At 53.2% G+C, this 23,770-nt stretch overlaps 2 protein-coding genes across 3 annotated transcripts; both read right to left on the bottom strand.

Moving 5' to 3' along the window:
* Positions 1–1,084: 1,084 nt before the first annotated feature.
* Positions 1,085–13,361, bottom strand: KEAP1 (kelch like ECH associated protein 1). Of its 2 annotated transcripts, none has more exons than XM_045863022.3 (6): positions 13,222–13,361; positions 10,513–11,198; positions 7,788–8,473; positions 6,523–6,728; positions 6,080–6,256; positions 1,085–5,924 (listed from the first exon to the last, which is right to left on the bottom strand). In XM_045863022.3, the coding sequence occupies exons 2-6, from the start codon at positions 11,149–11,151 to the stop codon at positions 5,758–5,760; spliced, it is 1,875 nt and encodes a 624-aa protein (XP_045718978.2). In that variant the 5' UTR covers positions 11,152–11,198; positions 13,222–13,361; the 3' UTR covers positions 1,085–5,757. The 2 variants fall into 2 exon arrangements, with proteins under 2 accessions (XP_045718978.2, XP_045718977.2); XM_045863021.3 differs by lacking the exon at positions 13,222–13,361 and adding an exon at positions 12,845–12,986.
* Positions 13,362–18,332: 4,971 nt separating this feature from the next.
* S1PR5 (sphingosine-1-phosphate receptor 5) lies at positions 18,333–22,000 on the bottom strand. Its single transcript, XM_045863888.3, has 2 exons — positions 20,954–22,000; positions 18,333–19,550 (listed from the first exon to the last, which is right to left on the bottom strand). Exon 2 carries the CDS (start codon positions 19,530–19,532, stop codon positions 18,336–18,338), a length of 1,197 nt encoding a protein of 398 aa, XP_045719844.1. The 5' UTR covers positions 19,533–19,550; positions 20,954–22,000; the 3' UTR covers positions 18,333–18,335.
* Between the last annotated feature and the right edge of the window lie 1,770 nt (positions 22,001–23,770).

Here is a 23,770-nt window from a genome sequence, read left to right as displayed (position 1 = left end):
TATACTGAAACTTCCCCTCGGCTTATAAACATGCTCTGTTTTCTGAATCTCAAAAACAAAACCCCAAACCCTCCCTGAATTCTTTGTTCCTCTCTAGCTTTCAGCCAGTCTTTTTCTGCCTCTTCTCATCCAAATGCCTCAGAAGAGATATTCTCTTCCTCAGTTTCCTTCACTGATTCAGTGTTGTCTTCTCAGCAACAGTACCTGTTCCAAGGAAGCACTCCATAAATATTTACTGAAGGGATCTGTTGCTTTACCCTCACAAGTCTCCTGAAATGGTTCTCAGTAAGATTACTTTCCAGTCACCAAATCCAGTGGGCATTTGAAGGGGTCTATCTTTCTGAAGCTCTTTGCACTTCATAGCATTGTTCCTTAAAATTTTTGTGCTCGACTTTTTCCTCCACTTAGCCTCTGTGACACTATCCTTTTCTTAGTTTTCCTCATGCTTTTCTGCTGCTGTTGTTTGTTGGGGCTTCTCTTCCATTTATTCCTTAAGTGTTTCTCAGAATGTGCTTCTAACCCACTGTTCTTGTTCTATTTATGTCTTGCCGTGTGGTCCCTGGACAAGCAGCATCAGCGTCAACTGGGAATGTTAGAAATGCAATTTCTTGAGACCCACCTATTGAATGAGAGACTTCTGGAAAATTCAACACCCATTTATGATTTAAACAACAACGACATGTAGCAAACTAGGTATAGAGGGGAGCTTCCTGAACTTGAAAAAAGTTCCAGCAAAACTTAAGGTGTAAGTTACAGAAAATCGTTTGGCAAACATCAGATTTAATGGTGGCACATTAGAAGCACTCACCTTATTATTAGGAATAAGACAACTATTCCCCACCAGTCCCACAACTAACTAACATTTCAAAGGTCTTAGCTAATTGTAAGGCAAGAAATGAATGGCATAACTATTGGAAAAGATGACATTCCACTATTCTTACTTGCAGACAATTTAACTATCTGCTTAAAAAAAAAAAAAAAACTAGAAAACTAGAAAGAGGCTGGTGGAAGATCAAGATATCTAAATCAACAAATTTCCCATATACCAGAAATACCAATTTTATTTTTTTTTTTTCAGAAACAACAATTGTAAAGGATCAAGGAGTAAAGATCTCATTGACAACAGCAACCAGGCCCATAAAACTCCCATTAATAAACCCTTCGCAAGCCCTTTGTGGAGAAATTATAAAGCCTTCCTGAGGACAGCAAAGAAGACTTCACTAAACAGATACACTAAGTTCATGAACGGAGAGGCCTAATGTAAAAATATTATTCCACCCCAACTCGATAATTTTAATGCAACCCAATTAAAATATTTATTTTTCATGGAATTTCATCCATGGAGCAAAGAATAAATATGCAGTAACAGAACAGCTCAGGGTTGTTGTTGTTGTTGTTGTTTTTAATAGAAAGAAAAAGGGAGAAGGGACTTATTCTGATATTAAGACATGTTAAAACTTTAGTAATTAAAATGATGAAATTGATGCAAAAATGGATATTTAGGTAAAACTGTAGAAAGTCAATATAACGGAATAGAGGTCCCATACAAACATGAGAAATTTGCATATGATTGGGATAGCATTTAAGAACTATGGGTAAAGAATTAATGAGTCAAGAAATGGTTTGAAAAACAAATGGTTGAGCAATAGCTATCCATACAAAATTAAATTCCCATTTGATAGTATACATACCAGCAACTTCCTGTTGGATTTAAAAATAGTACAAAAACAAACAATAATATCCGAAGGAAAAACAGTACAAAAATTTCTTGATATCTCTGTTAGTCAGGATTCTTGGTTTTAACAGAACCAGCAAAAACCGAGTCTGGTTAACTTAGGCAGAAACAAATGTACGGGCAGGAGATGACAACTTAACAAATGGGTAGGAAGCCACGGAAAATGGCAAGAACCAAAAGTCCTTCTTAAATATGACACAGAAGAGAAAAAACATCAAGGGAGAGTGATCAATTTGTGTGAAATTTAAAAAGAACTTCTAGAAGCAGAAAGAACATGGTTTGTTACAACCACTTTGGAGGGCAATCTGGCAGCATCTAAGGAAAGCTGTGCTTACCCTAAGATCTAGTAAGTTCCACCTCTTAGTATCGCCCTGGAGAAATATACATATTTGTGCCTGAGGAGACATGGTTAAGAGTAGACATTTCAGCCTTATCTGTAATTTTGAAAAATGAAAAGACCTAAATGTCTGTCGGTACTAGAAGAGATAAAACAGAACATAGGGAGGCGCCTGGGTGGCTCAGATGGTTAAGTGTCTGCCTTCGGCTCAAGGTCATGATCCCGGGGTCCTGGGATCGAGCCCCACATCGGGTTCCTGGCTCAGCGGGGAGCCTGCTTCTCCCTCTCCCTCTGCCTCTCTCCCTGCTTATGCTCTCTCTCTCTATCTCTGTGTCTCAAATGAATAAATAAAATATTAAAAAAAAGAAACAAAAAAAAACAGAACATAGGTACCTGGCAAAAGGAATGTGATGTCACAGACAAAAAGATCTAGAAGTCTGAGGGGGGAAAGCAAGTTGCAGAATAATACAGGCAACATTATGCCTTTTTTGTGAGGAAATACATAGAACATTACTGCAGTTTGTTTTAAATTGAGAGGGGACTGGAATGGAAAGATAGTAAGATTTCAGCTTTATCTATAATGTTCTCTTTTTTTTAAGGTAATACTTAGGTATTTAAGAATTAAATTGAAATGAGCATGGCCCACAGGGCCTCTTCTGACACCATGTTCCTCCTCCCTCTCAGAGTTCATCTAGGTTGCTTCCTGGTGCCACAGGACCTTTGCATGTGATGCTTCTTCTGTCCCGAAGCTTGCCCTTCCTTTCCTCACTAAGTTTACACTATCAGTTCCTTTGGATTTCTGTGAGAAAACCACCTCCTCAACAATGCTGTCTCAGGACCTCTGACCTAGGTCAAGCTCCTGGCCTTCAGAGGGCTTACCTTTGAACCTAATTACATAGGCATTTTTGTGATCATTAATTCTAGCTCTCTGAGAGAGACGGTGTCATGCCTGTTTCTCACTGTGTCTGAACACCTCACTTCCGGTCTGGTAGAACAGCCATTCGAGAACTACCTGTTGGAAGCATTAAAGCCTGAAGGCGAGCAAAATGACTGTGCACTCTCCTAAAACAACTGTATCCTGAGGCCTCAAATCCGACACACCCCAAAACATTGCCACTTCCCTTCTATCCCTGCAGCCTCCTCAAAGCTTCTCTACCCCTGGCTGGGATTAAGGTTGAAGCTACAGAGGAGCATTCCTAATTCTCCGCCCTTCTTATCTCATCAGTCCCCTCAGCTGTAGATTCAACCGCTCTCTACTCCCACAGCCTAATCCAAACTGCCAACCTCTCACCTGGCTAACGCAATAGCTGCTTCGCTCTCCCCAGTGCACTCCGCTCTGCAGCCAAGCCATCAACTTCCAAATGGGAACCTAACCACCACCCTCAGCTGCCTGTCACTCAGCACGGTTGTAATATTGCTTCAGCATCTGGCTTACCTGTAGAGTTGCCCCGGTTTACCCGAGGGGCTGAGGGGCTTGGGGATGCCAGCCTTCCAGTGTTCAATCTGGGACTGTCCTGGGCAAACCAGGACGAGTTGGTCACACTACTCCTCTGCTAGGCTGTAATTCCATGAGGGCCGGGATCATCTGGGGCCTGTTCACTACCCTAGCCCCGATACCTAGCACAGTGAGGTCTTTTTATAAACAGCTGTCTTTGCAGAATTAGAAAGTGAATGTAAATACTCACCTTTGTTGGTCCAGCAGCTTACACAGGGCCTAAGGCCCAGCCGGTGTCCAAGTACCATTTTTGCAGGTAAGAAACTGTTCACCTTGCTTTACTGAATCAGCTGAAACCTGACCTCAAGACCAGGGTTCCAGCCCTTGTAGAAGGAAACCCCACTCTGGGATAGGCTGTGTGGCTTATGGCAACGGATTTACGTGCAAATTCCTCTTGACTCTAGATTAGATCGCTGTTTCTGGAACTTTCACTGATACACACACTGACCCCACGGGACCTCTTTATGTCCTTCTCACACACGGTGTTAGAACGAGTTGTAGCTGCTTTGGTGTCCACTTGAGTCGAATCTAAACCCTACCATTTAGTGGCCACATGACCTTAGGTAAGTCACTTCTCTGAACCTCTAATCTGTAAAGAATTCGGGCTGGCCCTTCCTGGCTCACAGCACTCTTGAGGATCAAATAATGTGCAAAAACACTGCAAATGCTAAAAGGCTATCCAGATACTATGTTTACAATTCCTAGTCCTCCCCCATCCATTCAATGCAGCCAATGCAGATTTCTTTCCTTGTTCCAATAAAACCTTAGGAAGAGGACCAAGGAAGCGGTGCAACTAAGAAAACCTTCAGGTGAATTGAGTGAATGAAGCTACAGAGCTGAGAGGTAAGGGAAGGAATCAAATGTTTCCTCACTAAGCTCCCTGGGAGAACCTAGGACATTCCTGATAGTTGAGACCTCTTCGCTCCACTCTCCCAATACAAATAGTTAATTGGCGGGGCACCTGGGTGGCTGTCATTAAGCGTCTGCCTTCGGCTCAGGTCATGATCCCAGGGTCCTGGGATCGAGCCCCACATCGGGCTCCCTGCTCGGCGGGAAGCCTGCTTCTCCCTCTCCCATTCACCTGCTTGTGTTCCCTCTCTCGCTGTCTCTCTGTCAAATAAATAAATAAAATCTTAAAAAAACCCACAAATAGTTAATTGGCTTAAGAAGAGATCCAGGCCGTATGTTGCCTTCACACGAACTGTTCAGAAGAGACCAGGTTATATTGAGCCCTTTGCCTAAGAAAATTCCCAAGAACCCCTTTTGTCCTAAATAAAAGGCTCAGTCTGTGTTATTGAAGCGCATACAAATGACTGGATAGATTTTCACCGATTTGGAAGGCATGTTGGGGATGGTTTGCCTTAAAATAGAACTCCAGGGAGCCCTAGAAGAGAGGTGTCAAGGAGTTAGGTCATTGTCTTCAAAGCAGCCCAGTGTGACAAAGTGAGCCCTGTGTGGCTTGCCTCCGGGGAGAAAGAGGCCCTACATGTCAAGATGCGATGGGCAGAGATAACGACCTGGTTTCAAATTCAAACTCAAAATCAAAGACTTGAGTATGTTTTGGAAGAGTCCTTTCTGTCCCCGGGTTCGAGACCTCCAGCTGAGAGCCCGGGAGTGAAGACGCTAGTTAGTTTGTTCTTTATTTTCATTGGAACGTTATATGGTTACTTATCAACAAAATGACTGTCCAGGGCAGAGATATCCAGGGGTTTCTGTGTACACGCCCATCCCTGGGGTCCGCACCTCCACAGGAACCTCACCCGTGAGGCCTCAGCTGGCTCCTTCCCAGGCCTCCAGGAACCAACCACAAAGACACAAGAAACAAAAACCCGGCCCAACCTAAGCACCTGCTTTCACCGCAAAGGGAGGTGGCGGCGGCTGGTGTGGGACCCAGGCCTATTCTCAGGGTAGTGGGTGCAGGGGCCTCTCTTCCTGGGAGCCTGCCCTTCATGCACCCCCCCCTCCCAGGGAGGCTCTCTTGGACACTCCTGGGACGACTCTGACAGGCTCATGGGTTCCCGCTCTGGCCTTCTTTTCTTTCTAGCTGTCATTTGAACACTGAGGCATCTCAGCCTCCCATCTTGGAGGATAAGCATTTGCTCTGTCGCCTTTTCTTTTTGTCCCTGTTTTTGTACAAAAACAACCATACTCTCGATCAGACCATTTTTTTGCCCAAGAGACTCAAGCGGCTCAACAGGTACAGTTCTGCTGGTCAATCTGCTTCCGGCAGGGCTCCATGGTGACAGCAACACCCACCCCGCTCCGGCCCGATGTCATGTGGGTCACCTCACTCCAGGTGTCTGTGTCTGGGTCGTAACACTCCACACTGTCCAGGAACGTGTGGCCATCATAGCCTCCTGCCGGGAGAGCAGAGGAGACAGTCACCCCCTCTGAGGGGAAAGAAAGAGGGAGAAGGAACCCCAAGGAGCCTTCCTCCTGGGATTTGAGCCCGCCCCCCAAAGATGGGGTTAATCTGTCTTCTCCACCCAGGCCCCTGCCCCCAGGGCCTCACCGAGAACGTAGATCCTTCCCTGGTGCACAGTAATCCCCAGGGCACTTCGCCGATGCTTCATGGGAGCTACGAAACTCCACGTTTCTGTCTCCACGTCGTAGCGCTCCACGCTGTTGAGCTGGTCCTGACCATCGTAGCCTCCCGCAGCGTAGATACAGTTGTGTAAGACACAGACTCCTAAAGCATACCGTGCACAGAGTGACTCCAGGGCCTGGCTCTGGGGGCCCCAGGCCCCACCTCCCCTCGCCCCTCGCCCCTCTCCCAGGGCGTCCTTCAGAAACAAAGCCGGAAGACAAGAGCTCCCATCATCAGGATCTAGCTCTCCTGTGCGTGCCCCAGGGTTTAAGACTGGAACGGGAAGCCTCCCCCAGGTCTTGCCGAGTTTCAAGCCCAGGAGTGGGAGAGGGTTCCTCCACGCTCCCCTCCCGGCAGTCCCCACCCACCTGCCCCACTCCGGATGGTGTTCATGGGTGTGATCATCCGCCACTCATTTCTCTCTGGGTAGTAACACTCGGCCGAGTTGAGGCGGTTTGTTCCATCAAAGCCCCCGACGGCATAGAGCAGACGGTTGAGGACCGCCACTCCCACCCCGATCCTTCGAGTCAGCATTGGGGCCACCAAGTGCCACTCGTCCCGCTCTGGCTCATACCTGCAAGGGCATAAGAACGATGACAACAGCGATCACAGCTGACCTGTGTGGAACATTATAACCCGACATGCTGCTAGTTCCTTCTGCACTTGAACTCTTTACTCCTCATAGCTTTTCTCTGAGGAAACAGGTTCACAGCCATCATCTGCTCAAGGTCACCTGCACGTCTGCTGGACGCTGGTGGTAGCATGACCATACACCACCTGCCAGGCCCTGTACTGCGTGTTGTTAGCTCCCCAAAACCCCACTTAGCCGGTCGGGCAGGTGGTTATCATCTCCCACTTCCCCATCATCTTCAGACGACAAGACAGAAGCACAGAGGGAGAAAATGGCATGTCCCGGGTCACCAAGGAGGTGGGGCTAGGGGTATGACCCAGCCTTCTAGGACACCAGAATCCTAATTCTAACAACTAGGCTACCACCTACAATGGTTTTTTTCAAAGTGTGGTGTCTGTTTAAAATTCCCATTCCCCAGCCTCGCTCGCTCCAAACCCACCAATGCCGGATCTCCAGCAGTGGGCCAGGGAGTTTGTTTTAACAAGTTCTCCAGCTGAGAACTGTATCATGGATCACACTTCTGGAAGAGGAGAAAGCAGAGGACTGGCTGTGCAAAAGTTGGAAGTCCAAACTGTTCAGCCTCTAAACACAGGGTCACCATGCGGTTGTGTAGGTTGTGCACTGCACAAGGGGGCACCTTCCACATAGAAGACCTCAAACATCTGTTTATTATGGCAGTTTGGGGGCAGATGGCAGTGAGGTGTCATGTTGTAATAAAATTAGTGTTTTACAACAACTTCAAACTGATAGGACTCTTTCCAAATCTGCAGTTGTTATGGGTTTGTGACAGCCCTGTGAGCAATTCCCAGGCCCAGACAAATCCTCCAATGTCACTGACCATAAATCTCCCATGGATTTAGCTTCACCTGAGGCTTCCACTCCCTGAAGGCAGAGCACAGAGACAGGCACTCAACAACAGGGGGAATCCCCAAATCCCAATGGGTTCGGCCCTTGTTAGCAATGGGAACCTCAGAGCCCACCCCTCCGGGCCCTGCCACTCACCTCTCCACACTGTTGTGGTGGATGCAGCCATGGGAGCCACCAACGGCATAGATGTGCCCATCGATGACCCCAACCCCGATCCGATTGCGTGGTACGCTCATGGGGGCACAGGGCGACCACTGGTTGGTCATGGGGTTATAGCAGTCCAGCGCATTGGAGTCGGTGTTGCCGTCGGGCGAGTTGTTCCGGCCACCCACAGCATACAGCAGCCCGCCCACGACGCAGCCAGCCAGGCCACTGCGAGGGACCTGCAGGTCTGCCAGTCGGAGCCAGGTGCCATCACTGGGGTTGTAGGCCTCCAGGTAGCTGAGTGACTGGCGGAAGTAGCCACCAGCGGTGTAGATGAGCCAGCCGACTTTGGGCGCCCGACAGGGCATCACCTGCGTGGGCTTATGCAAGGTAAGCTCCTGGAAGATCTTGACCAGGTAGTCCTTGCAGCGGGAGTCCGACTGCAAGATCTCGCACTTCTGCAGCTGCATCTGCAGGAAGTGGGGCGTGAGGGAGTGGCAGCGCACCGCCCGCAGCAGCGCCTGCACATAGAAACGCCGCTGCTCACAGTCATACTTGACCCAGTTGATACAGGCGTGGAAGACCTCGGACTCGCAGCGCACGTTCAGATCGTCTCGGCTGATGAGCGTCACCAGCTGGCAATGGGACAGGTTGAAGAATTCCTCTTGCTTGGCCACCTGCGGAGGGCATTACTGTGACAGGCTGACTCCCCTCAACGGCGGTATGATCGCAGACAAGTCACTCAACCTGCCTCTGACAATCTCAGTTTCCTATTTTGTAAAACGGGGATTCAAATAGCATGAACTTCGTAGGTTGTGAAGGTTAAATGAGTTAATACTACATGCCAGGCATACAGTACCGTAAGTACTCAGGCAAATGGGCAAAGACACAATGTACTATGTACCTTTTTGTATCATTTTGTGCTTGAACTACAAGATTGTTACCTTTTTTTTAAACAAAATTACTTTTTCAAAAGGGTAGATTGACTAAAAAAGGAAAAAGTAATAGCCATAGAATATTCTAGAAAAGTGTAGGCTCGGGCGCCTGGGTGGCTCAGTTGGTTAAGCGACTGCCTTCGGCTCAGGTCATGATCCTGGAGTCCTGGGATCGAGTCCCGCATCGGGCTCCCTGTTTGGCAGGGAGCCTGCTTCTCCCTCTGACCCTCCCCCCTCTCATGTGCTCTCTGTCTCTCTCATTCTGTTTCAAATAAATAAATAAAATCTTTAAAAAAAAAAAGAAAAGTGTAGGCTCTAAAGAAAGAAGGCTGAGCTGCAACTTGGCCCACTACTTTCTAACTAGGTGATCTTGGGCAAATATCGGAAATGCTCCGTGCCTTGGTTTTCATCCTCTGTAAAAGAGGGATTATATTAGTAGCTACCTCATAGCTGGGCTACTCCTAGGGTATCCAGGGCCCCAGGCAAGTACTTCTTGTCAGGCACCAGTCTATATAAATAATTTCAGTCACCCGACATCAGCAGATCACCAACACTCTGGTACCCCAAGCCCACGCAATCCCTTTAAAGAAACACTGTGCAGGCCTGTGGAAAAGCCCTGCTCACAGACCACCTTGCTGGAAGCCATAGGCCCTCGGACTAATGCCAGCGCTCCTCATCTGGTCAACCCCACATGTGGGGTAGAGGGAAAGAGAACATCTACCCCTTAAGGAGAGAAATGGAAACCAGGGCGGTATCTACCTCAGCTGATCCCGGCCACTGGAGGAAGACTTTGAAAAGTTCCAGGAAGGCCCTCTAAAGCACGAGACTCCCTAAGGCGTGGGGCCTGGGGTACAGCCCTGTTGGGCCACACCTGAGGGTGGTACTTCCTCATAGGATAGTTGGGAAAATCCAATGATTTAAAGAATGGAAATCACTTAGAACAGGGGTTGGCCCACAGCAAGTGCTCAACAAACACTTATTATCATCATCATCCCAAGGGCACAACATCTAGTGACTGCCACCCAAGAATTTGGGCTCATCATTGTGATTTTACAAGGAATCTGTTATCTTCTGCTCACAACTTCCTCCACTTAAAAACGAAAATGAAACCAAGAACAGTGTAAGGACAACACTGCGCTGACCAGAGAAAACACGTCTAAGGGTCACAGTTGAGGGAGGCAGCATGTCATGGGTGTTTAATAAATATTTGCAGAGGGGCGCCTGGGTGGCTCAGTTGGTTAAGTGACTGCCTTCGGCTCAGGTCATGATCCTGGAGTCCCGGGATCGAGTCCCACATCGGGCTCCCTGCTCGGCGGGGAGCCTGCTTCTCCCTCTGACCTTCCCCCCTCTCATGTGCTCTCTGTCTCTCTCATTCTCTCTGTCTCAGATAAATAAATAAAATCTTTAAAAAAAAAAATTTTTAAATAAATAAATAAATAAATAAATAAATAAATAAATATTTGCAGACTGTCTGAAATATCGGGCCCTCCTTTAGCACACTCCAGGGTTGAGCTACTGTCCGTGTTCCCTGCACCCTTCCCTACCCTTGGCCCCAGAGAAGCCGGGGAGCCCGAGACAGACCCAGGAAGCTCTCACTTTCCTCAGCTGTTTCCCACAGTCACCCCAGATGTGTAGACTAGGACCTCAGAACCCCATTTTTCTCCAGCTCCCTGATCTGACCCTTCACATCTCCAGGGAAGACAGGGATGTCCAACCATCTGTCCCTGGTCCTTCTGATCCCGCCTCCACGCCCTGGCTCCATGTCTCCTCCCGTCACTCACCTCTCCGAAGTGCATATAGATGTATTCGCGGGCGCGCTGATGCAGCTCGGCACAGCCGATCTGTTCAGCGAAGTTGGCGATGCCAATGGCGTTGCTGGGGTCCAGCTGCTGCACGAGGAAGTCGCTGCAGGCGCGGACGACGCTGTCGATCTGGTACATGACGGCGCCATTCATCACGTGGAGCACACACTTCTCCCCCATGGAGATGGAGGCCGTGTAGGCAAACTCAATGAGGCGCTCCATGACCTTGGGGTGGATGCCCTCAATGGACACCACCTCCATGCCCTGCTCCCGCAGCCCATTGGTGAACATGGCCTTGAAGACGGGGCTAGATGAGGCCAGCACCACCTTGTGAGCCATGAACTGGGCGGCTGGCGCGTCCTCATATTTGACCTGCAGTGTGACATCACAGAGCTGCTGGCTGAGCCGCAGCTCGTTCATGATGCCAAAGGCCTGCTTGGTGTGGTCCTCCAGCGTGTAGCTGAAGGTGCGGTTGCCGTGCTGGGAGGGCGTCACCTCGGCTTTGCACTCGGTGGAGGCGTACATCACCGTGTCCCCTGCCCCCTCAGGGCGCTGTGACCTCAGGGGAAGGAATCGCGTGCGGGCCCCAGCCCCGCTAAGCCTGGGTTCCGGCTGCATGGGGTTCCAGGTGACAAGGGACAACACCACCACTGGCACTCAGAGGCCTGGAGGAGGGAGAGCACAGGGCTGGGGGCAGGGCCTGGGGGCAGGCATCCTCTTTTTTAAGATAAAGTGACTCCTAGACCAGTTTTCCTTCCCAAGCCCAGATGAAGCAATGTCCATTTGTGTTCACTAACTGCCACATGCCTCAGAGCCCAAGAGTCCATCTTAAAACACAGGTCGGGTGATGTCCCTCCCTTGCTCAGAATCCCCCTATGGCACAAAGAGTAAAACCAAACTCTGCAATGTCCTACTAAGCCGTACACAGTCAGCCTCTGTCCACCTCTTTCCTTTGCTCACTCTGTTCCAGCTAGCTGGTGGCCCTTCCCTTCCTAGATAGAGCATGTCTAGCTCATTCTTTCATTTACCTCACCAACATTTATTGAGTATCTACTGTGTGCCAGGCACTGTTCCAGGCACTGGAGACACAGCAGTGGAGAAAGGCAGACATAAACTGTGCCCCCCTGGAGATGACACTTGGGGAGAGATGGGCCATAAGTAAAATAAGCAAGACTTGAGTAGAAATTGCAGTTGTGAAGAAAGGGATAACAGCGTTGGGATAGTGTGACTTGGGGCAGTTAGTTTAAATCGGGTAGTCCAGGGCTCTGTTAGAGCTGACACAAGAAGGATGTACATGTGAAAGGGGTTTTCCAGGCAGAGGGAATGGCAAGTGCAAAGGCTCAGAGGACTGAGAGAATGAGAGAGACAATCTGGAGAATCAGGGAGGAGAATAATGAGAAATACTACTAAAGGGCAGGTTTCCATGAAACCTGTAGGGTCCGGAGGGCCAGGGCATGAGCTGTGTTTTGAAAGATCCGGCTGGGAGAAGAGGGGGATCTGCAAGAGGCTCCCCAGGTTGGCCATTTATCTTTCCCGGACTCAGAGCAGAGTCATCTCCTCCCTGTTCTATTTCCGCCACAGCACTTGTCAGAAACCGAAATGAGCTCCGTGGCTTGCGTGTTGAAGGATGGCCCATGCCTCTGGTCCTCAGCCCCAGGCTTACGAAGGCAGGGAGCCCCGTGTAGGTCAGGGCTGTGCCCACCCTCGCCTGTGCTCCCCCACGTCCTGCCTGGGGCCTAGCTCAGGGGTCAGTAAGCGAGTGGCTGGCTGGCTGGCTGCCCACTCCCCTGTGCCTGCCAGAGCACCCTCCTCCACCGGGCCCAGGGCGCCGCTTGGCCGCCTCTCCCCGGCTGAGGCCCCTGTCCTGCTTCTTGGTCTTTGGCCAGTCGGTCAACGGTGCCCCTTGGACACTGGGCACTTCCCCCCTCCCACCCACGAAGCGATAAGCGGGGGACTGCGCATGTCCTGCCTGAGCCGCCACCAAGGCCTGGAGAAGGGAGGAAGTGACCCCTGCCGCGCGGCCTTTCCGCTGCCAACCCCAAGGCGCCGACCGAGCTCCCCAGCGCGCCGGGCTCCCGGGCCCTCGGTCCGAGGGGCACTCCCTGGGCCTCTCGCCCGGCTTGCGCAGCTCCCGGGCCACCCCTCGAGTCGCGCCGTCCAACAAAGCCCGGGACTCGAGCCGCGCCCTCCTGGCCCTCCGCGAGGCCGCGGGACCCCCAGGGCGACCGGACCCGCGGCGCCCCGCTCCCCGACCCCCGGGGCACTCCCGGCCCGCCGGTCGCACGGCCCCGGCGCAGGGCGCCTCACTCACCCCGCCATGGCCGCGCTCGAGCTCCGCCTCCGTCGCCCAGGCCCGGGCGCCTCCATCGCTGCGCGCCGGGGGGAGGCGCGGAGCGCGCGCAGGTCACCATGACTAAGCAGAGCCGGGCGCCGGCCGTGTCAGAATAAAAGTCCCCGCGGCCCCGGGCCTCCGGCGGCAGGGAGGGCAGAGGGGCCGCTCCCCCCGCCCCCGCCGCCCGTCACCGAGCTGCGCAGCCCCGGCGCGGCCACCACTCCGCCCGTCAGCGCGGCGCGGCGCACCCAGCCGCGTGGTCCGAGCCGGGAGCACCAGAGCCTCGGGTTCGAGGCCCGGCGCGCCCCTGCCTGCACTGGAGATCGGTGGACAGCCCTACCGGCCGGCGCGCTCACCTCGGCCCCCGCGTAGCCTCGTAGCTCTTGCCGCGGGGTGGGGGTGCCCGGGGCACCGAGGCGGCTCCCGGCCCAGTGGTGCCACCCGCGCGCAGAGCTTCCGGGAAACCCGAGGGTCCGCGCGGCCCGGCCGGGGGCGGCTCCCGCTTAACTTTCGTTATGGGGCGCCCGCGGGCGCGTCCGCAGTCGGGGGACCTTGGCTCTGGGGGCGGCAAGGCCTGCGGGGTCTTGGACGTCGGGTGGGGGGCGGCCTCGGGTCCGCCGGGAAGGAGGCGGGGAGAGGGCGGAGAGGCGCGGTAGGGAAGGAGCCGGGATTCCCCGCCCTTCCCGCAGGTGCCCGGTGCCCCTGGGCGAGGAGCGGGCGAGGGCGCAAGGCCGGGGGGGGTGGGGGGGGTGGAGGGGGCGGCCCGGTCTGTCCCCACTTCGCACTGTCTCTTCCATCCGCCCAATTTCGTCATCTCGGCGCGTGCCTCCTCTCCTCCACGCGCTCTTCTCCTTTTTTAATTTATTTTATTTTATTTATTTGTCAGAGAGAGAGAGCGCGCGCACAAGCAGGGGGAGCGGCAGGCAGAGGGAGAAGCAGGCTCTCCGCTGAGCAGGGAGCCCGATGTGGGACTCGATCCCAGGACCCTGGGATCATGACCTGAGCCGAAGGCAGGCGCTTAACTGTCTGAGCCACCCAGGCGTCCCCCGCTCTTCTCCCTTTAACCCCACACAGTTTAGGCCTCATGGTCCAGTGGTCGCAGGATCCTGCTTGAATTACTTACCTATTTGGCTTTTCCTTGTCTTTATTTTTTAGTTACCTCCAATCTAGAGGCGCGTGAAGCTGGCCTACAGGGTTCTGAGGCCTGGCTCTGCCACTTTCTAGCTCTTCAGGGTAGGTCCATAACTCAACCTGTTTACACTTCAATTTCCTCCCTGGAAAATGGTAATAATACTAGCACCTACCTGCTAGGTCATCCGGAGGACGAAATGCAGATGCTAGTGCCCAATAGATAGGAACAATTGTTATTTTTCATGGCAAGGGATACTGATTTGCCATTTATGCTGATTATGATATGAAGTTCATTTTTTTTTAAATATTTTATTTATTCATTTGAGACACAGAGATACAGAGAGAGAGCATGAGCAGGGAGAGAAGCAGGCTCCCCGCTGAGCCAGGAGCCCAAAGCGGGGCTTGATCCCAGGACCCTGGAATCATGACCCGAGCTGAAGGCAGATGCTCAACCATCTGAGCCACCCAGGTGCCCCTGAAGTTCATTTTTAAATGTACTTATTTTTAAAAGAGCCCATTTAAGCCAAACTATGGGAGCAGCCTAAGTGTCCATCCATAGATGAATGGATAAAGAAGATGTGGTATATATTTATATTATTCAGCCATAAAAAAGAATGAAATCTTGCCATGTACAACAACATGGATAGAGCTAGGGGGTATAATGCTAAGCAAAATAAACCAGTCAGAGAAAGATGGATACCATATGATTTCACTCATGTGGAATTTAAGAAACAAAGGATGGGGCTCCTGGGTGGCTCAATTGGTTAAGCATCTGACTCTTGATTTTGGTTCAGGTCAAGATCTCAGGGTTGTGAGATGAGCCCCACAATGGCCTCCATGCTGGACGAGGAGCCTGCTTAAGATTCTTATTCCCTCTCCCTCTGCCCCACCCCCTGCTTAAAAAATAAAAAGGAGGGGCTCAGTCGTTAAGCGTCTGCCTTCAGCTCAGGTCATGATCCCAGGGTCCTGGGATCGAGCCCCGCTTCGGGCTCCCTGCTCCACAGGAGGCCTGCTTCTCCCTCTCCCACTCCCCCTGTTTGTGTTTCCTCTCTCGCTGTGTCTCTCTCTGTCAAATAAATAAATAAAATATTAAAAAAATAAAAAGGAAAAAGAGAGAGACAACCCAAAAACAGACTCTCAACTATAGAGAACAAAGTGGTGGTTACCAGAGAGGAAGTGGATGGGGGGATGGGTGGACTAGGTGAATGGGATTAAGAGTCCGTCTATCACGATGAGCACTGAGTAATGTATAGACTTACTGAATCACTATATTGGACACCTGAAACTAATACAACTCTGTATGGTAACTACACTGGAATCAAAGTTTATTTTTTTAAGATTAAGGATCCTGAGCCAAGGCAGATGCTTAACCGTCTGAGCCACCGAGGCACCCCTCAAAATAAAAATGAAAAAAAAAATTTTTTTTACAGTGCCTGGGTGGCTCAGTCGGTCAAGCGTCTGCCCTCAGCTCAGGTCATGATCCCAGGGTCCTGGGATCGAGTCCCGCATCGGGCTCCCTGCTGAGCGGAGAGCCTGCTTCTCACTCTTCCTCTGCTGCTCCCCCTGCTTGTGCTCTCTCACTCTCCCTGCCAAATAAATAAATAAAATCTTAAAAAAAATTTTTTTTTAGAGAGAGAGCATGAGCAGGGGAGGAGGGGAGGGTCAGAGGGAGAGATCGAGAATCTTAACCAGGCTCCACACTCAGCAAAGGGGCCAGTGCGGGGCTTGATCTCATGACCCCGAGATCATGACCTGAGCCGAAATCAAGAGTTGGAAGCTTAACCAACTGAGCCACCCAGGTGCCCCTAAAATTGTTTTTTTAAGAAAGACTATGTATCTTTGAAGAGACAGCCAAGGATACGACACTTTCAGTTTTCTAATAAAATGGCTTCATAAAAAATTTAAAAATTTTAAAAAAAGTATCTCATAGGAATAATTCTTGCCATATGTGATATACATTCATTCCTGAAAAGCTAGATGATAAACTGACCCAAATTTCAGCTGTACTTGGGAAGTCTGTTTCCTAAAGATACTCTATATTAAATCTTCTTTAAAAGAAAAAAAGAGTCCATCTAAACGAAAACTAGGCGAATAATCGAAGGAAATGCCAGGCTAAAAAGATGTTGGTCTAAGAAAAGATTCTGCCAGCCTTAGGAGTGAATTTTAAAAAGATTCAACATCCCTGCTCAAGTCTAGGATTAAATCCAAGCCAGAGGGTGGAAGGGGGTGTTGCGTGAAGCTGCAGTTCTGGGCTGCTCCAGAAGGGGCGCCAGAGCATAGTCAGCGAATAGGCAATGGCCCGGGGTTCCGCGGAAACCAGCACCTTCCTAGAATGTGTCTGAAGCAATCTTCTCCTATCTCAAAATCAAACCTAGAGGCCCTGTGACCCAGTGATACCACTTGTAGAGATTCATCCAAGGTACACTTGTACACGTGCAGGAGGATGTATGTACACGGATGTTTATTGCAGTACTGTGTATAAAGGCAAAGGATTGGACTCAACCCACGTGGCCCTCCATAGGATCCTGTTGTAATTAATTCCTTTCCATCCTGTGAAATAGTATAAAGCCAGTGAAAGAGATTAAGACATTTGCCTTATGGATGTTTATCTTGATTAAAAAAAAATTTTTTTTTAGTGCTATGGATTGAATTGTCCCCCACACCACCCCCCCCCCCACAAGATATGTTGAATCCCTAACCCCCAACAAGATGGTCTTTGGAGATGGGGCTTTGGGGAGGATGAGGCCATTCAAGGTGTGGCCCCATGATGGGCGTAGAGCCCTTGTAAGAAGAGACACCAGAGAGCTTCTTGATTTCTCTATACCATGAGAGGACACAGCAGGAAGGTAGTCATCTGCAAGCCAGGAAGAGAGTCCTCACTAGCACCAGATAATGCTGGTGCGCTCATCTTGGACTTCCAACCCCCAGAACAGTGAGAAATAAATTTCTGCTGTCTCAACTGCACAGGTAATGATATTTGTTATGGCAGCCTGAGCCAACTAAGACAGTAAGACAGTACAAAAATCTGTGGGTGTGCAACAATTCCAAGATATACTATTAAGTGAAAAAGCAAGATGCAAAGCAGTGCTAAAGTTGTATAAAAAAAAGAGAGAAGTTTTTTGTTTGTTTTGTTGTTGTTGTTTTTAAGAGAGAGGTGTTTACCTGTCAGCTCATTTATCCACAGAATAGCTCCCCCTCCGAAGGAGCCAGACACGAGGCTGGTGCCTCTTAGGGCCTGGGAGCCCGGCAGTCTGGGTTAGTATCCTGACTCAGACACTAGGCAAGGTACTCACCGCTTGGAGGTTCTTCATCTGTCAAACTGGGGTGAGGAAACCACCTTACAAAGTTGCAGTAAGGGTGAGGAAAAGGTGTGTCCTGGCCTACCACCGTGGGGATGACTAGCCAGACACAGTAAGCTGTAATTGTTCTAATTATTATATTTTTTTACTTTTTTATGAAGGATCTGACACCACACTCAAAGAAATCTTTTTCAGATAGGAATTGGCTGTCTCTCACAGTCAAATTTTAGTTTAGGGTGCCGTGTTTTTGGCATTCTCTCCTCTAAACTTGATTCATTTCTTTCTCTCACGCCCACACTGAATTCCTCAGTAATTCCCACCTGCTGTCTCCAAAATCTATTCAGAATCCACATAGTCTGAGGCCCCATCCTTGCTCTCCTGGGCCAGTGCAGGCACACCTTGTTCTAGCTTTGACCTTCACCCTTACAGATGTTCACCCTCTGTGAACATCTCAAGCAAATCAAGTCTGTCCTCCGCCTCCCACTTCACTCAGAGAAAAAGCAAAGTCCTGGACGGGGCCCACAAGGCTCTGCCCACTCTGCCCCAGCATTTTCCTGCCTTTGTTTCCTCCCACCACCCCCCTCCATTGTTGCTTTAGCCGCAAAGGGGATCTTTGCTTTTCCGAGAAAACACAGGCATGTTCCAGCCTCAGGACCTTTGCACTGCTGTTCCTTCACCCTGCCAAGCTCTTCTTTCAAATGTTCCCAGGGCAACGACGTCTCAGCTTACATCGTATGTCACCACTTCTGCAGAGAAGCATCCCCTGACCACCACCGCATCGCTGTATTGTAGCTGGAATCATATCCGTGATGTCTTCACCCTGTTAGTGCCTGTGTCCCCCATCAGAATGTCAATGCCACAAGGGCCGTGATTTTTGTCTGTTTCATTTACTGCTGTGCGGCTTAGCATAAATAAAACGCGTTTCCCTTGGTCTCTTCTGCCGCCACCATCTTCAGCTGCTTTTCCTACAAATTCCCTTATTTAAAAAGAAAAAGTCTGCAAAACAGCTCTCGGGGAGGGTACTGGCAGGCCAAAGGGCGTCAGTCCGCGGCCGGAGCGGGTACCAGGGTCCGGGCGGCTGTGGGCGCCCCAGGGCCGCCAGCCAAGCCGCTAGTGTCCAGCCCGTCCCGCTGGGGTGACGAGCGCTCGGAGCGGCTGGAGCTGCCGTCCAAGCCGGGGGGCAGCCAGCGGTTCAGGCCTCCCGAAGCCCCAGCGGGGCTCCCGGACCCCTGGGAGGCGTCCTGCCCTCTGTGGCAGGGGCGGCGGCCGCAGCAGACCAGGCGCAGGAGAGCGAAGCGCAGGTCGCGGTTGGTGAGCGTGTAAATGATGGGGTTCAGAAGCGAGTTGGCCATGGCCAGGCCCAGGAAGGGGTCGGCCTGCAAGAGCACGGGGCAGGCGCGCGCGGGGCACGCCACGTCGAGCAAGAGCAGCAGGAAGAGGGGGCCCCAACACACCACGAAGGCCAGGAGCACCACGCTGAGCGTGCGCAAGAGCGCCAGCGAGCGCGGCGTGCGGCGGGCCCGGCTGGAGGCGCCCCCGGCAGCCCCGGGCCGCTCCCGCAGGCGCCGCGCGTTGGCACGCACTTGGCAGTAGATGTGCGCGTAGAGCGCACAGATGGCGGCCAGGATGCCGAGGAAGGCGAGCACGCAGAAGAGCACGTAGGCCTTGGCGTAGAGCGGCAGGACGGTGGAGCAGGTGTCCAGGCGGCCCAGACAATTCCAGCCGAGCGCCGGCAGTAGTCCGAGGAGCAGCGACACGCCCCAGGCGGCAGCCGCCATTGCCAGCGTGCGTCCCCGCCGCGCGGCGGGCGCGGGTCCCCGGCGGGCCATGGTGAGGCGGCGCTCGAGCGCGATGGCCAGGAGGCTCAGCACGGACGCGGCGAGCGCCACGAAGACGCCACCTTCACGGGCGAACCAGAGCGCGGGCGACAGGCGCAGCGTGAGAGGCCCCGACAGCAGAATGTTGGCGGCGTAGGCCGCGCCCGCCAGCAGGTCGGACAGCGTCAGGCTGCCCAGGAGCAGGAACATGGGCGCGTGGAAGCGCGGGTGGCGCCCAAGCACGAACAGCACGGCCAAGTTCTCGAGCACGATGAGGGCACACACCGCCAGGCACACGACGGCGTCGGCACGCAGCCCCGCGCCGGGCTGGTAGCGTGCACCGCGAAGCTTGCCAGTGTAGTTGTAATGCAAGACGATGACCTCGCTCACCGGCGCCGGCCGCAGCAGCCTCGGCTCCATGGGCCGCTTGCCCCAGGGCTGCGGAGAGGTAAGGTGTAGTAAAAGGCCTGAGGAGGCGGGCACGGTGGGGCGGGGCCTCGGAGCCCTGGGAAAGGGGCCCTCACCCCCTACCCGCCACTCCACACTTACCCCGGGGCCCAAAGGGAGTTAGGGATGGAAAGGAGGTGGCCATGGAGACAGGCCGACCCAAAGACACGCAAATAATATCACGAGGGGACATGGTGACAGAGTCCCCCAGGAAAGGGACACGCGTAAGTCACACATCATCAGGGCTATCCAGGGGCAGACTCAATCACAAGCAGACAGGGACGCACACACGAATACAGTGACACGTCGCCAAGAAATGTACACCCAGTCACAAATTAGAGCAAAAATACACAGTCACACCCATAAGGGAAACCAGAAAATGTATTCACACTTGAGCAGAGCGACAGAGACAGAGACACACAGGGACCCAAATTCAGCCACAGAGAGAGTCAAGCCCAGTCGTACAGACCAGTTTCACAACCTCCACCCACAGCCAACCTGGAGCCTAGAACCTCACAACCTCCGTCCCTCGCTGCTCGCAGGGCTTTGTGTACTGCACATACTCCTTCATCCACCGCAAAAACCCCGTGAGAAAGCTGTCTGTCCTCCCATTTTACAGAGGCAGAGCCTGAGGGCAACAGACAGGATCCAGAAGGCACAGACAGGCTTTTGCAGAGGGGCTACGTATCATTAGAGTGTAATAATACTTCCCGCCCAAGACTTCACCCTCTAATCTCCTCGACAGCCTTCCCCTTAGTCCCAGTTTACAGACTGGAAGCTGTGACTCAAAAGTTCCTCGCATAAGAAGCGGACAGGAAGGTTCTCGTGTTTCAACACAAATACAGCTACTCAGAAATGGTTACACAGTCGCGCGAGTCCCACTTAATAGATGAGCAAATCGACGCTTGGGAAGGGAAACGGACTTATTTGCCCAGGGCAGGAACAAATGCATCCCGGGCGGCATCGGTTGCACTCAGGGAACCTTGCGCAAACACAGCCCCAGGGAGTCACGGACTCAGCCACGCTGCGGGGAGGGAGACATCAGATGCATGCAGACACGGGTGACGCTCTGATGGGGACACCGAGCATAGGCTCACAGCCTCTGCATCTCCCGCCTCGCCTCGGATTTCCTGGAAACAGGACTGAAGGAGCGAAGCTTGCAGTGTAGCCAGGAGAGGGCGAGGCCAGGGGAGTCCAGGCGCCCCTACCCCGATCCCCGCCCCCCCTCCCCGCATCCAGCCCGGAAGTTGCCGCTTTCCCTCCCAACTCCCCCCACCCCGCCCCCATAGACCTCCGGGGAAATCCAAACAAGGGGACCGGGGCTGCGGTCGGGGCAACCCCCTGCGGGCCGGGCTGAGCCCCGCGCACCTGGAGACCCAGGGCAGTGCACTCACCCGTGCGCCCTGGTCGTGCGCCCCCGGCAGTCGCGCGGCCACGAGCAGAGTGAGCGGACGCGGCTCGGGGGGCGGGGCTGGAGCTGGCCCGCGAGGGGGAGGGCCCACAACGCGGACCTCTGGCGGTCGACAGCCGTCGCCCCCTCCCCTTGGGGCCCGGGCACCCAGCCCATGGCTGCCAGCCTGTGCCACCCGCCGCGGCACCGGAACGCGCCCCGTCGGCGACTGGCACCGGCGAGCCCTTGGCTCCCCCCTCCGGGCCTGAACTGCTCTCCTAGGGAGGCTCCGTCGCGGTGGGAGGACCCCGAGAAGCGGGGAAGCGGAGGTTCGCAGCGGGGGCGGCCGCAGCCTGAGCCTCTTCCCGTCCCCCAGCAGAGGGGTCCCGTCTGTCCTCTGGGGCCTGGACACTGGTTGCTGCCCACTTCCCGCCTACCTTCCAGCTGAGCCTCCGGGCTGCACTCCAAGAACGCCCCGTCGGCGACGGACCCCCCGGCAGCGCAGGTTAGGAGGGGTCTTCAGCCGGGCGGCAGGCGATAGCCTCAGTCCCCTCACCCCAAGCAGTTATGTCCAGGTGGCTCCGGGGCGCAGGCCCCTCTCCATTTCCCCGCTCCTACGCCTCCTACGCCGGGCTTAGAGGGAGTTGGGGAGGCGCAGGTGAAGGTAGGATTCTGGTGGGAACCTCCTTCTCCCCAGATGAGGGAGATCGGGCTCATATGCCCTCCTGGCTCCCCCCACCCCGTCTCTGCTACCCTTATTGCTCCCAACGATGTGATTTACTCATTTAACATATTTCTGGGCTATGTCCCCACCAGACGGTCAGCCCCCACGGAGGCAAGGGTTTGCATCTGTCGTGGGCACTGCCGGGACACAGCCCAGGCCCAATAAGTTATCTGCCCAGTGAGTGAATGAATGAATGAGTGTACCCTCGCTTTCTGTGTGTGTATCTCTTTCATGGGGTCTCTCCGGGTCTGTCTCTCTCCCTGTCTCTCTTGTGTCTCTCTCAGTCGTTGGCTGTGTCTTTGTCTATGTCGCTCTCCCACGCCTCTCCCAGGCCTCCGCTCCTCCAACGGGCCAGTCCCAGCTGGCCCCACACCCCCACTCCCAGTTCCCAGGAGTTTCCTGGCCAGGCCCAGCTCCCCCCCCCTCAGACCAGAGGCTCCAGCCAGGAAGGGGGGCTGGGCCTGGTGGCTGTGACCTTCACCACGATGGTGCCCTTTGACTCAGCCGTGGGTGACATGAGGGTGTCCCAGGGGCCATGAGGGGAGGATTGGGGGCTGCCCCCAGGTGAGGGATCGTGAGGGGCACCCAGGCCTGATCATATCCTTATGTAGCCCTTTGGGGATCCCTGAGGCTTCTACCCCCGCTGTTCCTTGGGGAGACAGAACGGTTCCTGCCTGCTCTGACCAAAGACACAGGCAGGGCAGTGCAGTGGGGCTGGAGTGGGGGGATGCGGAATGCTTGGGTAGTGGTGCTCCACAACCTTGCCTTCCAAGCCAGCAGGGATGAGCCCTGAAGATTCCCCAAATGCAGTGGGGCCACCCAGATGCTGGATAAATGACCCCCTTCTGCAAAAGGGAAGCCACACCCCTCTTGGGAAGATGGCCTCTTCACACCTCCCTGGGCTCTATGCTGTCCAGGGCCCTCCAATCGCCACCCACCCCCCACCTCCTAGTGCCTCTTTTCTGTAGACTGGGACCCTGATTTCTCCAGCAGATGTCAGGAGCCTGGACATCTCTGTTCTTCCACCCGTATCCACCAGTCCACACCTGTGGCCACAGTTCTTAATACTCAGATCAGGTACCTCTCCTGCTCTAAATTCTCCCATGGCTCCCTAGGTGACTCAAAGTAACTGCCAAAGTCCTCACCACCATCCCCATGGCTCTGCTTGGTGTCTCCTTACTTACTTCTTTGCTATCCCTGCCTCCAGCCATCCACTGCCCTCCATCCCCGCTGGCCTCCTCCCAATTCCTCACACGCTTCCAGGACTTTTGCACTTGGGGATAGGTCTGCCCAGAACACCCTTCCCCCAACCCTTCCCAGCTGGTCACCTCCTCAGAGAAGCCTTCCTTGATCTCTCTCCCTCCTCCCCAATCCCACATGGCATCTGGCACCATCTGAAATTACCTTGATTATTTATTTATTCATGTGGCCTATTGTGTGTCTGTGCCCCAGACCCCCAGATCCAGGAAGGCAGAGACCCTGTCTGTTCCTCTGCCCCAATGTCATCTAAATATAAAGGGTTCAGAGTCTGTCGCCAGGCTCAGCTACTTTGTAGTCTAGGACCATGGGCAAATGATGCCCTCTCTGAGCCTCAGTGGCCTCATCTGTAAAATGGAGTTAATAACAGTGTCCATTTTGAGGGATATTATTGAGGATGAAAGGTATCAGAACAGAACCAGAACGAGGAAAAAAAACAAAACAAAACCAGAGGCAGGACGAACGGTGAGAGCTCAGTAAATGTTGGGTACTATTGGTCACCACCGTATCCCTGAGGAGGAATTAGGAGAGGACTCAGCTCAGGCCCCATGGGCCTCAAGCACCACCAGCCCCAACCCATGCCCTCCCACCCTACACCCCCCCCACCAAGTCAAGCCTGGTCTCTTCCTTGGGGAAGCACAGCTCACCTGATGCATGCCTGGGCCGGCACACCCACCAAGCAGGTTCTGCTCCCAGGGCCCTCACACAGGGGCTGCCCCGCCCTGGTCTGCACCCAGTCTCACAGCTGAGTCAGTGCCTGCAAGAGGACAAAATGCCTAACATGGTCCCCTCAGACCCCCACCCACCTAGAGGGCTGGAGGACCACAGTGGCGGGGGGAG

This window comes from Mirounga angustirostris, unplaced genomic scaffold, assembly GCF_029215605.1.
Source record: "Mirounga angustirostris isolate CCGP_5_RB_7025 unplaced genomic scaffold, mMirAng1.0.hap1 SCAF_1, whole genome shotgun sequence".
Classification (NCBI taxonomy): domain Eukaryota; kingdom Metazoa; phylum Chordata; class Mammalia; order Carnivora; family Phocidae; genus Mirounga; species Mirounga angustirostris.
This window is presented reverse-complemented; position numbering and strand designations above follow the sequence as displayed.

Coding starts and splice junctions, on each gene's coding strand:
- KEAP1 (XM_045863022.3), bottom strand. CDS start 11,151: ATGCAGCCGGAACCCAGGCTTAGCGGGGCTGGGGCCCGCACGCGATTC. Junction 6,729..7,787: donor CACCACAACAGTGTGGAGAG/GTGAGTGGCAGG, acceptor ATGCCCTTGCAG/GTATGAGCCAGAGCGGGACG. Junction 6,257..6,522: donor CACCATCCGGAGTGGGGCAG/GTGGGTGGGGAC, acceptor GGTATGCTTTAG/GAGTCTGTGTCTTACACAAC.
- S1PR5 (XM_045863888.3), bottom strand. CDS start 19,532: ATGGAGCCGAGGCTGCTGCGGCCGGCGCCGGTGAGCGAGGTCATCGTC.